This window comes from Salminus brasiliensis, chromosome 6 (assembly GCF_030463535.1).
Source record: "Salminus brasiliensis chromosome 6, fSalBra1.hap2, whole genome shotgun sequence".
NCBI classification, from domain to species: domain Eukaryota; kingdom Metazoa; phylum Chordata; class Actinopteri; order Characiformes; family Bryconidae; genus Salminus; species Salminus brasiliensis.
The window spans coordinates 46,139,560-46,152,059 of record NC_132883.1 but is presented as its reverse complement, the minus strand read 5'-3'; the positions used below and the strand labels follow the sequence as shown (position 1 = coordinate 46,152,059).

Genomic DNA, 12,500 nt, shown 5'->3' with positions numbered 1-12,500 from the left:
TTTAGCTAATGAATGAAATGAAAGCTTATGTCCTACCAACTAGCTAGCTGAAGTTAGCTTCCTGTTTGGCATTTTCTTATGTTGTTAATGTAAATCTAATTTCCATTTGCTTCTGAATAGCTTCCAGAATGCTGTGGCTTACTTCATTAGGGAAACTGCAGCGGTCCTAGAACAGAGCCTTGAGGGACGCCAAGCTGAATTGTTTATGTTGACTGTTTTGCTGAGATGGCAGAACACACTTCCTCAGGAGTTAAACTGTAAAACAGTTTTCATGTCGAGCTTTTGAGTGTGGGGAGGAAATAAACAGCACGCCAGGCTGAAATGCATTATTTACATTTATTTTACACCAGATTTAGAACAGTTCACTCATTGTTTTGGAAGTTGCATTAAAACACTGACCAATGGGAATTTTACAGATAGCCATGAACCTCAGCAGCTACATGCTAAACACACTGTACGATGTCCGATGATCCATCCACACACACAAACACACACAAACACCTGATTTCAGCGATTGTCGTTACAACGGACAGGAACAGATCCATAGGCTATTTTGGCAGGAATGATCAGGCCAGCATCAAACAGCCGGCTTCATCTTACCTTAACGAAATTAACGTAACGGTTGTGTTAACACAGCGTAACACAACCTGGAACACTGTTCACACACAATGACCACATACATACAGTCTGACCCGCCTACCAACTCCACGGCAACCAATCAGCCAAGACGGGACTGCAGAGTTAAGTTTGCTTCTTTAGAGCTATGAGGCTAATGTAGCTAATAAATAATGGAAGTCTATTCCCTAATAATTTGCACTGGAGTGACAGGGCTAATGTAGCTAACAAGCATTTTTACCCCATGAATTAGCACTGGAGCTAGCATGCAATGGAAGCTTATTTCCCACCAAATTAGCTAGCCGATGTTAGCCTCTAAATGCACCTATTCTTATGTGAATTTGAATTTGTAAGCTTCAGTTGCTTGTTAGCTACATTAGCTTTTCAGCTTCAGTGTAAAACTAACGAAGCGCTGTAGATGTCCTGCTGCTGGGGTTTGGGGTTTGGGGTTTTGAGAGCTGGAAACTGGTGGAATTGAAACTTTTGCTTTAATCACTTTAAAAGCCAGGTTAAAACAGTCAAGCCTTAAATCGGTGGTCTTAAACACAGGGCAGACGCGGGACAGAAGCACTGTGAGGAATGTGTCCGAGTGCAAGCGCCATGCGGACAAAGATGGCAAATTTCGGTCCAGGTAGTAAAAACCCAACCCAGCCCGCTCTGCTGCAGCTAGACTGGACCTGGATTTTCCACCTGAGTGGAGCTGTTCATCCATTCCTCTGAATCACCAAACGACTCAAACAATGATTGGTGTGCAGAGATGATTCATTTGAATCTGTTCAGTTTGACTCAGTTCCTGTTGGTAAGCTGAGCCATTCCACTTGACTCACTGATAGAGGTGGTTCCTACTGGTGAGCGGAGCTGACTGATCTAAATCACTAAACGACTCGACTCTTATTGGTAAGCAGAACTGTTCAGGTTGAATCTCTGAAAGAGTCGACCCAGGCAGTCAGTCCTGGGTGGGATTTTTGCTTTCTGGACCCGGATTTCCCACTATTGATTAAATCTCAAACTGCAGGGAGTGGGACCAGGTCAGGAGAGGGGGACAGGTCAGGAGAGGGGGACAGGTCAGGTCAAATGTCTTGCTGGCGCAACAAACAGTAATAATCCAGATGGTTACAGATATTTACAGACGGACAGTCGTACGAGTTACTAACAGCACAGCAGGAGAGCCTATAATAGAGTCACAGTCACTGTTCACACAACACCAATTCCCCACGAACTGAGTTAAATACCATACTGAGAGTCTGATCAGAAGCAGAATCAGGAGCTAACTGGACGCGCTGCAACAGACGGGACGCAGGAAAGCAACAACACCATCAGTAAATCTTTTGTTTGTTTTTTTTGCTGGAAAGGAAACACACACACACACACTTAAAACTCATAAGTCCGTGCCCTTCATCTCGATCCTCAGCGTGGAAAGTCGTCCGACGCGCTCGCGACCGCCGAGATTCTCATTAGCCCTAAACTCGTCCCAGAGGGCGAGACTCAGAACAAATAAACAGCAGAGAGAGAGAGAGAGAGAGAGAGAGAGAGAGAGAGAGAGAGAGAGTGTAAGTGCAGTTTGGCCGGAGTGTGCGTTTGGGGCTGCAGGTGGCTCAGGTGGCGTTCTCCTCGTCGTCGCCCAGGTAGTAGTTGAGGGTGATGACGGCGCTGATGAAATCGCCCAGCTCCACGAAGTCGGCTGTGATGATGTTCACTCCGCTCTCGCCCGGCCGCTGGGAACGGATCCACTGCATCATTCCCGGGAGAGCTCTGCAGACACACACACACACACACACACACACACACACACACACACACACACACACACACACACACACACACACACACGCGATGCTCTAGCACACCTGCTCCAATCCCACCTACAACACCCCTGAGCCCGCCTACAACACCCCTGATCCTGCCTGCACAGTTAAAAGTAAAGGTGCTTTATAGTATTTTTATATTTGATGCTACAGAAGAAGGAGCCCTGTCTGTAATGGAGTTTGGATATGTGGATCTGGGAGTGTGAGGATGAAGAAGAACCTTTACATCACGTAATGGCACAGGAAGCACTGGAGTTGAGATGTTTGGGAAGCAGGTGTTTGGAGACCACACATCATTCGGGGGTGACCCTCAGCAGCATTTCCTAAAACACACCTGTGTTGTGAAACCGCCTGCAGTGTGTTTTGTGCTCAGCTAGCCTTTGGGAGTGTGTTGGTGGTGATGTGCAGGGTCAGACTCATATAAACAGTGCCAGACTGGACTCCAGCTGTGAGGTCACGGAGGTCACAGACAAACACTTTCGCTATCTCACCATCCACCCACACTTACATCCTACATCTACAGCAGCAGGTTCCGCTTAATACTGACCGCCTTCCACACTGTACTTCAACAGACCTGACAGCAAGCATCCACATCACTGTAAAAAACAACAGTCTATAATATATAGTGTAGTACTTACAGATTTACAGTCTATAATATATAGTGTAATATTTACAGTGTATAATATAGGATGTAGTATTTACAGTATACAATATAGGATGTAGTATTTACAGTATATTATATACAGTGTAATATTTACAGTGTATAATATACGGTGTAGTATTTAATAGGAATAGTCTATATATTACATTATGATAGACACACAGTCAGTCAGGCAGGTCCACACTTTCGACCGGTGCTTGATTAGTTATTAATCCCAGTATTAATCATTATAAGCCCTGGTCTGTTTAAACGGACGTCACAGAAACAGTGATCTCACTGAAATTAAACCGGCGTACACTGAGGAGAGAGGAGAGCAGCGGGAGCCGCAGCGGGCAGTCGGTGCTGTAAGCAGGGCTCTGGTGTGGCCAGTGGTCGAGGCTTTATAACGGCGGGGGGACTGAGAGTGTCAGCTTTACCCTTTAGCGTCTGTCCCATTTACAGTCAGCAATACTGCATTAGATCAGCAGCCCCCAGCGGTCAGACCACCCCGTTACACCACAGCCGAAACAGAGCCGGACGCCGCCACTCACACACGCAGACATTCACACCATTCAGGAGGAGTGAGAAACACCCTGCAGCAATTAAGAGCTCCCTGTGCTCCCAGTCCACACTGGCTAAGTTGCAACAATTGCTGACACAGATGTGCAAATGCACACACACAGCTTGTGTAGAGAGGTACTGCCAATAGAATAGGACTCTCTAGAGCAGATCATCATTAACCTATCGGCACCATGCTGCCTAATGCCAGGGATTAACCCTCTTGTCACTGAATGCAATCAAATCTTCACAGCAATGCTCCTCCAAAATCTAGCAGAAAGTCTTCTTCTCTGGACAGTTACTCAACAAAAGCAGGATCAGCTCTTTTAATACCCTTGATTTCAGAAGAAACACTGAATGAGCAGGTGTCCCAATACTTTTGTCCATATAGTGTATTCAATGTTTATGTCCGTATTTACCTCTCTGTGATGGTCTCCCTCAGTCCGCTGGCGACTCCCTTCATGACCGTGCTCGCTTTGGGCGTCAGGACCATCTGGGACACGAAGAAGGTTCCTTTGCGTCTGCGGTCCGTCACCGAGGCCTGGAGGAACTGGATGAGCTTGTCTGGGTCGGTGGTGTTGGCCCAGGGGGCGGGCATCATCTGGCCAGGCCACAGGAAGGGCACCTCCAGGGCCATTGGGTTGTGGTAGAAGACCAGCACCTGGTACTCCTTCTCCCACAGGTACTTCAGACTGACCTCCTGAGCGAAAACCACAGGGCACAGCCGGTCCCCGAACACGGTTCTCAGCATCTGGACCAGCTTCTCGTGGTGCAGATTCTGAACGCCGTAGAAGTGATTGAAGTCCAGGAAGACCACCTCGCGGGCGTGAGAGGCCAGGAACGTGCTGATCTGCTCCAGACCCTCGCGCACGGTGGCACTGAAGAGACCATGGGCGAAATAAAGCTCGTTATCAGGATCTCGGGGTTTGGTGGAGATGCGGAGGTCGAAGAAGCGGATCCCCGCCTCCAGCTGGCTGGAGAAGTTCATGGTCTGCGTGGCCAGCCACTTCCTCATCAGCTTTTTAGCCACCGTGCCGAACACAGAGACGAAGTTCTGGACAGTCTCTGGCTGTTCAGGACCCACCGGGGACGCCTCATCGATGTAGAAGCTGAAGGAGTCGTGGGATCCTGCAGGGGAGGAGAAAAGCAGAGTTAGCCTAAAGCTAGAGCTAAGATCTGAGTTCAGGAGGAAACCAGTCTGATTCTCCTCCCCACAGGAAGAAACCAATAGTTTTGGTCCAGTGTCCTGTCTGTGCCGATACACGTCTATAACAGACACAACATCTAAAATCTGTGGCCGTTTAACCCTTTAATGTGTGTTTATCTCTTACAAGAGAGAGTTTATTCACTGAATGTGCAAACATTTAACATCTAAAAGCACTGCTGTTCAACCCTTAAATGTTAAAACTGTTAAAAAATGACCCAACCCAAATGCTAAAGATCAGAACATAACTGGTTAAACAGTGCAGCTCTATATTTACATCTAAACTAAACCTGTATCATCTCACTGACTCAGACTGACTCAGACTCAGACTGACTCAGACTGCTTTGCTTGGTTCAGATTGGCCACAGCAGCCTGTCAGAACACCCCACATTCCTGACACAGAGCCACTGGGAGCTTCACAGCCAGCGCTCATGAACAGCAGCCATCACCATCCAGCAGCACGGACAGATACTCGGCACCGAGCCCAGGCACTGGACCAGCAGCACTGATGCAGGCACTGGACCAGCAGCACTGATGCAGGCACTGGACCAGCAGCACTGATGCAGGCACTGGACCAGCAGCACTGATGCAGGCACTGGACCAGCAGCACTGATCCAGGCACTGGACCAGCAGCACTGATGCAGGCACTGGACCAGCAGCACTGATCCAGGCACTGGACCAGCAGCACATTTAAAGAGAAAATCAAATTCTCCCAGGCAGTCGCAGCCAAAGCTCCAAAGCTCCCGAGTACGCCTCTACTGGCCCCTTTAAGAACTGCAGCTGCACTTTTAGCTCCGGCAGTCGAGACGGGTAAAGACACCAGAGCCCGTTCATGAGGACGCATTCTTCACACTGTACCAATAAAACCTCTCAAACACTAGGGGGCGCTCCTGAGCAAGCCCTTACTGAATAGGGGTAAATGGTCTAGTCTTTAAGACAGGATTTTCTTTGATTTAGGAAGATAGACGACTAAGATGATTGGCTGGAATTGGAAACTGTTCCTTATAGTGGCTCCATCAACAGAAACTATACTTTTACTAGAAAGAACAGCGCTATCTTGTGGATTAGGAGAGAAATGCACTTTTGCTATTTCACTAATCTTACAATTAGATTCATAGGTTTAAGTGGTTGTACTTGTAATTTGCAATAAGTAGTATTATTTACAGTATTTGTAATTAAAATGTAATGTATTGGTACTCCATCAATTATCAATTAATCAATTAATTGGTGGAGTAGAAGATTCTATGATTTGTTAGCTACATTAGCCTCGTCGCTGCGGTGTGAAACCACAGAGACGCTTGGAGGAAGGAGGGAACCGGATTTTTGGCCAAACTCTGGCTTCAGCAGGGCGAGCGAGGTTAGCTAAATGAAGGAGAGGGAGGGAAGGTGTGGTTTTACTGAGGAGGCGAGCAGCGCTGCGTTTACCTCGCCCACCTCGGCGTGTCTGTGTGACTCAGCGTACGTCCGCACCCGCCTGATTAACGACTGCATTACTGTAACACACGCCGACCGTCACGCTGCCGGACCTGCGTCTGACTCGCTAATGAAATACTGTGTGTGTGTGTGTGTGTGTGTGTGTGTGTGTGTGTGTGTGTGCGTAGCTGGAGAGGAGGGTGCGCTAACACAATTAGCATGCATGTCTCGCCGGATGAGCGTCAGCGAGAGGGAAGAGCGACAAACACAGACATCAACAGCTTTCATCAAATCTAACAGAGCTTTAATGAAAGGGGCTCGCGCTGCATTATCCTCGTTATCCGCTCACTACCGGCGCCGACACCAGAACACCACCCACATGCCAATCAATCAATCTGGCTAGCAGAACCGAGCTCTCTGTGACTGCCCGGGTCACCTCCGTCTTCTAATATTCTAAAATCTAGAACTCGAAAATAATGTTGAGTATCGGCCAATACCGCTCCAACTCAAACTCTTTGATGTTGAGTATCGGCCAATACCGCTCCAACTCAAACTCTTTGATGTTGAGTATCGGCCAATACCGCTCCAACTCAAACTCTTTGATGTTGAGTATCGGCCAATACCGCTCCAACTCAAACTCTTTGATGTTGAGTATCGGCCAATACCGCTCCAACTCAAACTCTTTGATGTTGAGTATCGGCCAATACCGCTCCAACTCAAACTCTTTGATGTTGAGTATCGGCCAATACCGCTCCAACTCAAACTCTTTGATGTTGAGTATCGGCCAATACCGATCCAACCCAAACTCTTTGATGTTCAGTATCGGCCAATACCGCTCCAACTCAAACTCTTTGATGTTCAGTATCGGCCAATACCGCTCCAACTCAAACTCTTTGATGTTGAGTATCGGCCAATACCGATCCAACTCAAACTCTTTGATGTTGAGTATCGGCCAATACCGATCCAATCCAAACTCTTTGATGTTGAGTATCGGCCAATACCGACCCAACCCATTGTGTTGGATCGGCATTGGCTGTTTGTTAGCAGTGTTAGCCTAGCATCTCCTGAATCAGGCTCTTCTGATTTGTTGTTTTGTTGATCAGGGTCAGTCTACATTATTAGAAACCTCATTACTCAGTCTGTGTTAGATCAGACGTGTCTGAGTTCAGTTCTGCCTCTTTAATCACAACTGATTTACTGATTACAAAACCCGGAGCTGTGTTTGCCGGTTGAGCAGACAGCCTAACGAGTGTGTGTTTTATGATCGTTAAAGATTCTTTAATATGGTTTTACTTACGATCGCGAAGCACCTTGAGATGACGGTCATAAAGTGTGCTAATTAGTTAAATAAATAAATAAACAAACAAATAAAGGCATTATTGCTGTCTGATTATGAGCCTGCTGTGTGCCGAGCAGGCAGGCCGTTATTACACAGCTGAAGAAAATGATTTTTTAGAAAACAGCGTTCAGCAGACAAAACACGACCAATTACAGCTCCTAATTCACATCCGACCTTCCGCACATCCGATCGGAGCGCAGTGCCTGTGCGGGGTATTAAACACTCAGGCTGATTTCCCGGCCTGTAAATGATGGGCTATTATCAACATGATCAATCACTCCATCTCTGTTTATGGATTTGTTAAGAAGTCATTATGAATAAATGGGGTTTAAGTAGGCTGGTCGTCAGGAAACAGGAGGAACCAGTAAAAGCTTCCTCAGTGATGCGGACTGCAGCTCACCAGCGCTCAAACCACAGCACGTACTGGTTTTACTGGTCTGGGGCTGGTGAGGAACAGAAGTGCTGACTGATGGTAGAAGGTCCCGTCCCCAACACCGACTGTGCCACGCCGGACAGAGTCAGGATCACCAGGTTGCTTGGCGTGCACCTTGCAGAGGACCTGACCTGGACATGCAAACCTAGTCCAGCAGAGCCTGCACCTCCGTCATCAAGAGCATGCTGACCAGCTGGACCACCGTCTGGAACCGCCACGCCACAGAGCTGAGCGCATCATCAGCACCTCTCTCCCCCCTCCGCCTCCGGCACGGTGTCTGACCCCTCCCACTACTGTTATCTCCTCAAGCATCCGGTAAGAGGTTCTGCAGCAGATCCTCCAGCCGGTGTAACAGCTTCTTCCCACAAGCTGTAAAACAGCCCCCTGAACTCTGAGCCACCTGCACCACACTGGATCCTCACGCATGACGCAGCGTAAACAGACCCGACAGGAACACAGACTGCTGACCAGCGTCCAGGAACAGACACAAAGAAGGACACAGTCGATACCACCAGAATCGCTCCGTATGAAATCCGTGTTCATGGGCAGTTGGGTCCGGACAGGCAGGGTGTGTGCATTCTGAGTTACAATGGGTGTAGATAAATAAACTCATTTAAAGGGGTGTCTACAAACATTTGGACACATGGCTTGGCTTGCTCTGTCCCCTCCGCCGCTGTGAGAGCACCTGTCTCTCTGACTGCAGCTCAGGGTGAGCCACGCCTTTCTACAAACCCCTTACCATCCTCCAGGAGCTCTGGACCTTCTGGTCCTTACAGACCCCCCCCCTCCCCCCGCCCCGGGCCTGAGCAGGGCGCGGAGCAACAGGAGCCCGGCTCTCAGAGACTCCATTAGAGGAGAAAAAAGGCTCGGTTCCCACGGTGACGCTGCAATTTCATGTCCCGGTCACTTAATCGCCTGCGTTTATCTTGTTTATTGGAACGTGGCCGGCTGGAAATCCCCTCGGTCTCGGGCTGGAGAGCAGGATTAGCGCAGGAACAATCGCAGGGATGCACGGATTTAAGGCTGAATCAGGCGAGAACAATGCGCCCCTCAGGGATCGGACAGGATCACCCTCCTTCATCCTGTTCCCGCCTCTGAGGATCGGCTTATCAGAGCCGGCTGGGACCTGCAGCCACCGCCGTCCTCCATTAGAGAGAGAGGAGTGCACCAAGCGCTGACCCGGACCAGCCTGCACCCTCCCAAAACAGAGAGGCCCAGACGCAGCGGGAGAGAGAACCCTGGAGAACCCTAATTCCATTAGAACCAGCTGCCTGAATCACATCTAACAATACACACCAATACACCCTGCTCAGCCACGAGGCTAACGCCCGCTCTACGGCTCAGCCACGAGGCTAACGCCCGCTCTACCGCTCAGCCACGAGGCTAACGCCCTCTCTACCGCTCAGCCACGAGGCTAACGCCCGCTCTACCGCTCAGCCACGAGGCTAACGCCCGCTCTACCGCTCAGCCACGAGGCTAACGCCCGCTCTACCGCTCAGCCACGAGGCTGACGCCCTCTCTACCGCTCAGCCACGAGGCTAACGCCCGCTCTACCGCTCAGCCACGAGGCCGACGCCCGCTCTACCGCTCAGCCACGAGGCCGACGCCCTCTCTACCGCTCAGCCACGAGGCTAACGCCCTCTCTACCGCTCAGCCACGAGGCCGACGCCCTCTCTACCGCTCAGCCACGAGGCTAACGCCCTCTCTACCGCTCAGCCACGAGGCTGACGCCCTCTCTACCGCTCAGCCACGAGGCCAACGCCCTCTCTACCGCTCAGCCACGAGGCCGACGCCCGCTCTACCGCTCAGCCACGAGGCCGACGCCCGCTCTACCGCTCAGCCACGAGGCCGACGCCCGCTCTACCGCTCAGCCACGAGGCCGACGCCCTCTCTACCGCTCAGCCACGAGGCTGACGCCCGCTCTACCGCTCAGCCACGAGGCTAACGCCCGCTCTACCGCTCAGCCACGAGGCTGACGCCCTCTCTACCGCTCAGCCACGAGGCCAACGCCCTCTCTACCGCTCAGCCACGAGGCCAACGCCCGCTCTACCGCTCAGCCACGAGGCCAACGCCCGCTCTACCGCTCAGCCACGAGGCTAACGCCCGCTCTACCGCTCAGCCACGAGGCTAACGCTCTCTCTACCGCTCAGCCACGAGGCTAACGCCCGCTCTACCGCTCAGCCACGAGGCTGACGCCCTCTCTACCGCTCAGCCACGAGGCTAACGCTCTCTCTACCGCTCAGCCACGAGGCCAACGCCCTCTCTACCGCTCAGCCACGAGGCCAACGCCCTCTCTACCGCTCAGCCACGAGGCCAACGCCCTCTCTACCGCTCAGCCACGAGGCCAACGCCCTCTCTACCGCTCAGCCACGAGGCCAACGCCCTCTCTACCGCTCAGCCACGAGGCTAACGCCCTCTCTACCGCTCAGCCACGAGGCTAACGCCCGCTCTACCGCTCAGCCACGAGGCTAACGCCCTCTCTACCGCTCAGCCACGAGGCCGACGCCCGCTCTACCGCTCAGCCACGAGGCCAACTCCCGCTCTACCGCTCAGCCACGAGGCCGACGCCCGCTCTACCGCTCAGCCACGAGGCCGACGCCCTCTCTACCGCTCAGCCACGAGGCTGACGCCCTCTCTACCGCTCAGCCACGAGGCTAACGCCCTCTCTACTGGTTCTGGATTTTGGGTATGGGGTTCTGGGTTCTGGATTTTGGGTATGGGGTTCTGGGTTCTGGATTTTGGGTATGGGGTTCTGGGTTTCTGGGTTCTAGGTTCTAGGTCTGTAGTGTTACCTTCTGGCTCTTCTTTTAATGAGGCTGTTACAGTCAGACCTGCCGGAGTCGTCAGACACTCTGATACTGATCAACTTTCTCTGATCTCTATAAAATCCTCTCAGAACTGTCTCTTTACCTTCTCCCAGTAAATGACCATCCAGCCCGACCTGCTGGAAGACTGACCGCTGAGGTCCCCTCTACCTGCGTCAGACCAGCTGCCACCTACCGGTCCAACCAGCAGGCCCCGCCCCCACCACCACCCATAGCAGACCAGCGGCTCACCTGCCTACCACTGCTACCTGTTTAGTGACCATGTTCAGACCATTATTAACTATCTGCTGTTTCTGGTTTGGTCATTTTTATCATTTATGTTTAAATAGTTCTGACCAGAGGAGGACAGGTCGGGTCCCCCTGGTGAGTCTTGGTTCCTCCCGAGGTTTCTTCCTCCAGCTCTGAGGGAGGTTCTCCTGCACTGTCGCTGTAGGGGCTCACTGGGGTCTTTGATCCTTCATGTCTTATGTTATTTCCTCTTTCTTCTCTGTCTCTGTCTTTTATTAATCAGTAATTATGTAAAGCTGCTTTGTGACGACAAATAAATCTGACTAGACTAGTAAAGGGGGGGGGGGGGGTCTGACGGCTCTCAGCAGAAATGAAGCAGTAAAGCATTTAATAGAGGAATGATCCACTTCAGGAAACAGTGTGGAGGATTACAGGCTTCAGACCATGACAGTGTGAGCGTGTGTGTGTGCGTGTGTGTGTGTGTGAGCGTGTGCGTGTGTGTGAGCGTGTCTGTGTGTGTGTGTGAGCGTGTGTGTGTGTGTGTGAGCGTGTGTGTGTGTGTGTGAGTGTGTCTGTGTGTGTGTGAGCGTGTGTGTGTGTGTGTGAGTGAGCGTGTGTGTGTGTGTGTGAGTGTGTCTGTGTGTGTGTGTGTGTGTGTGTGTGTGTGTGTGAGCGTGTGTGTGTGTGTGTGAGCGTGTGTGTGTGTGTGTGAGTGTGTCTGTGTGTGTGTGTGAGCGTGTGTGTGTGTGTGTGTGAGCGTGTGTGTGTGTGTGTGAGCGTGTGTGTGTGTGTGTGTGTGTGTGTGTGTGTGTGTGTGTGTGTGTGTGTGAGTAATTACAGCCGAACCGCTCCGGAGTGAAGGGAGAACACGTCTCTATCAGTGCTGCTGTAACTCAAGGTCGCTTCTGCAGAGCTGCGATGGTCTGAGGAGCAGCTCGTCCACTAGCGGCCTCTAGTGAATAGAGGATGACCTCTGTACACAGGCCTGGGCTGTCCTGGGGAGACAGGTGGAGCTCCTCCACTCTTCATCATCTCCACCTCTCAGCACTACAGCTCTACTGAAGGGGTCGTCGTAACCCACAGCCGTGGTTCTGAGAGAGACTGTACAGAACTGATGTAACTGAACCTGCGACTCATTTCTGCAAACGAGGTTCTACAGGGGTTCTTTAGTAAAGGCAGAGGTTCTATAAGCTCAGATTCCAGATCTATTAGTGATTGGATAAACCCCAGCAACCACCTGGGAAACCGTAGCAACCACCCAAGCAATCCCATAGCAACAACTTGGAATGCTATAATGCTACTAGCTACATCCTGTTCTCAGCCTGGTTCTTCAGACACAAGGCACACTAGCCCTCACTAACGTTCTACAGCACCCTCTGCAGGACCACATATTAGTAGAACCCTTCGGCAACCCTTCTCAGATCACAGCGGAACATGGGT

The 12,500-nt window shown here is 51.1% G+C and overlaps 1 protein-coding gene across 1 annotated transcript in view; it reads right to left on the bottom strand.

The window, feature by feature from the left end:
* Positions 1-322: 322 nt before the first annotated feature.
* plcxd3 (phosphatidylinositol-specific phospholipase C, X domain containing 3) overlaps positions 323-12,500 on the bottom strand; it is a 13,542-nt gene continuing 1,364 nt past the window's right edge. The window contains exons 2-3 of the mRNA XM_072682603.1: positions 4,038-4,746; positions 323-2,367 (exon numbers count right to left, since the gene is read on the bottom strand). Of these exons, the coding sequence (XP_072538704.1) occupies positions 2,211-2,367; positions 4,038-4,746 (866 nt within the window). The 3' untranslated portion in view covers positions 323-2,210. The remainder of the gene's footprint in view (positions 2,368-4,037; positions 4,747-12,500) is intronic.